This window comes from Condylura cristata, unplaced genomic scaffold (assembly GCF_000260355.1).
Source record: "Condylura cristata isolate star-nosed mole 26May11 unplaced genomic scaffold, ConCri1.0 scaffold00034, whole genome shotgun sequence".
Taxonomy (NCBI): Eukaryota; Metazoa; Chordata; class Mammalia; order Eulipotyphla; family Talpidae; genus Condylura; species Condylura cristata.
This window is the reverse complement of record NW_004567135.1, coordinates 5,784,030-5,786,563: the sequence shown is the minus strand read 5'-3', so window position 1 is coordinate 5,786,563 and position 2,534 is coordinate 5,784,030. Positions and strand designations below refer to the sequence as shown.

The 2,534-nt window shown below is 66.4% G+C and overlaps 1 protein-coding gene across 1 annotated transcript in view; it reads right to left on the bottom strand.

Moving 5' to 3' along the window:
• Positions 1-758: 758 nt before the first annotated feature.
• LOC105854329 (keratin, type II microfibrillar, component 7C-like) overlaps positions 759-2,534 on the bottom strand; it is a 6,836-nt gene continuing 5,060 nt past the window's right edge. Inside the window, exons 7-9 of the mRNA XM_012732306.1 lie at positions 2,379-2,524; positions 1,672-1,703; positions 759-1,240 (exon numbers count right to left, since the gene is read on the bottom strand). Coding sequence (XP_012587760.1) covers positions 1,053-1,240; positions 1,672-1,703; positions 2,379-2,524 — 366 coding nt within the window. The 3' untranslated portion in view covers positions 759-1,052. The remainder of the gene's footprint in view (positions 1,241-1,671; positions 1,704-2,378; positions 2,525-2,534) is intronic.

Sequence of the window (2,534 nt, the reverse complement as noted above, 5' to 3'; positions counted from 1 at the left end):
AGTGGGGATGCTGGCTCGAGGGCCCGGCCTCCGTCCCGAGGGTCACAGGGACCCACTGGACGGCCAGGCTTGTTTCCCTGAGACCCTTGACAGCGCTGTAGTGCGGACTGGCGAGGGGAGGAGCAGAGCTCTGAGGGAGCTGAGGGAGAGGGCGATGAGTGGGAGTCCAGAAGCGAACAGAGGGGATTTTACCAGCCAGGGGACTCTCAGGGGCCGCCCAGAGGCTGAGCAGGAATGTGTCTGTGGGTGGGGCGGGGACATGTCCCAAGTGACACCTGCTTTGTTTGCCAGGCAGTCGTAGGAATGGGTGGTGGGGTCTGCAGTGACCGGATGGCCACCTGGGCGGCTGCGGGGTCCCTGGCAGAGGCCCTGTGAGGGTGTGTGTGGTGGGGGTGGCAGGTCGAGGTGTGTGAAAAAGGGCTAAAATCATACACACACTCACACACACACACACTCGCTCTCTGCCTTGTGCTGAACCCTAAGCCCTCTCTGGCTCCCTCAGAGCCAGTCACAGTGTCAGGTTCCAAACCACAGGTACAGAGGAGGACATGTGGTGGGCTGGGTCCGCAGTGACCAGCACTATTGGGGATGGGGGCGGGGGCGGGTGGGCAAGGGCCGGGAGGTGTCAGGTTGAGGCCTGGCCGGGGTGACCCCAGGCCTCAAGTTCTCCAGCTGGGCTGGGTGCTCACAGTTGGTGGCAACGAGCAGACTCCAGGCAGGCAAAACATCACAGCACAGAGAGTGGATCCCCCAATTTATTCACAGAGTGGGAGACAAGCGGCCAGAGAGGCAGGGGAGGCATTCCGGCCGTCCTCTTCCCAGGGACACAAGGCCCTTCTCCCTGGGAGGGGCCCGAGGCCCCTGGTGGAGGGGAAGAGTCCATTCCCGGGCAACGGCCCCTTCCAGAGGAGCCGGCGCCGCGGGGCCGCCGGGAGCGAGCGCTGGTGTCTTCTCGGAACACGCGGGGACGCTGCCCGGCGCCGCTGCGGGCCCCGGGGCGGGCGGGCCCTGCTGGCTGCAGAGCGGCCTCTCTGGCTCTCCTGCGCGGCGGCCTAACAGCGCCCCACGCCGCAGGAGCCGCCTCCGCAGGTGGTGTTGAGCTGGCCGCAGGGCGCGCACATGCCGGTGCTGACCGCCAGGTTCCCGCTGCAGGGGGCGCTGCACGCGGGGCCGGTCACCGGCCGGGAGCCCGACACGCAGAGGTCCCCGCAGACGACCCCGCCCCGGGAGCTGCTGACACCTGGGGGGTGGAGGGGAGAGGGGCTGATGGGGGCGCGGCGCCCTGCGACCTTCCTGTTGCCTCTCTGCTCTGTCCCCCCTCTCTGCTCTGTCCAGCCCCCTGCAAGGGGACGTGTGTCCGCTCTGAAGCCAGGAAGGAGCCTCCGCCGGGAGCCTGGGACAGGGTGCGGCCGGCCGTCTAGCTCCTTCCCGGCTCTGGGTCTCTTTTCTCACCAACACCCGTGGGGTGTAGCGAGTGGCGTCCCTTCTGCCAGGACATCATTAATGCCCCCTCTGGGCCCCATGCATGTGGCCAGGGTCCTCCTGCAGCCGCCAATGCTCAGCCCGGCCTGTGGCCGCTCCTGGGGGAACCTGCAAGCCCCGGCCCAGGTGTCTGCACCTGATGTCTGTGGCCCAACCCAAAAGGTCCTTTTCGGGGTCTAAGATACTCACAGACATTCACAGAGCCGACGCCTTCACACAGCCTGAGTGGGGGAGGGGGAGAAAGGGGAGGAGAGAAGAGGTCAGAATGAGAGCCCCGACTTTTCCCTGCGTGCCGGGATGGGGTCTCTCAGGGCTGCTTCTGGCCCCTCTGTTTTGTTTTCGGGGGAAGACTGCAGGGAAGGTGCTTCCAGCCTGGCAGCGGGGCGGGCACACTGCGGGCAGAGGCGGGCTGCGCTCTGCTCTCCTGGCCCCCGCTGCGTGTCTCTGCGGGGTGCACGGCCAGAGGGCCACGCCTGGCCTCCTCGGGAGGGGAAGGATCCCTGGGCCAGCGCTGGGCCTGGCTCTCCACCCCAGGGCTGAGGGACAGCCCTCCCAGGAGGAGTGGATCTTGGAAGAGCTGAGGCTGGAATAACGCGGATGTTTCAAACCGAGAAGGGTGCTGGGATCTACTCCTCGCAAGGCCCTGGACTCTCCTCCTCGCAAGGCCCTGGACTCTCCTCCTCGCAAGGCCCTGGACTCTCCTCCTCGCAAGGCCCTGGACTCTCCGGGACTCTAGACAGGACAGCGAAGCACCATCGGTCTCGCCTTTTCTCTAACGCTCTGTCCAAGTCCCAGTTCTCTGAGATCTGGGTGCAGTGTGGGGCCGGGTCTGGGGGCTGAGACTGGGATACGGGGTTCCCAGGTGGGTGGGTGTGTGCAAGGATGGGGGCACCCACCTCTGCTCCTCGCCCTCCAGCAGGCGCCTGTAGGTGGCGATCTCGATGTCCAGGCCCAGCTTGGAGTTCATCACCTCCTGGTACTCCTTGAGCAGGCAGGCCATGTCCTGCTTGGCCTTCTGCAGGGCCTCCTCCAGCCCGGCCAGCTTGCAGCGG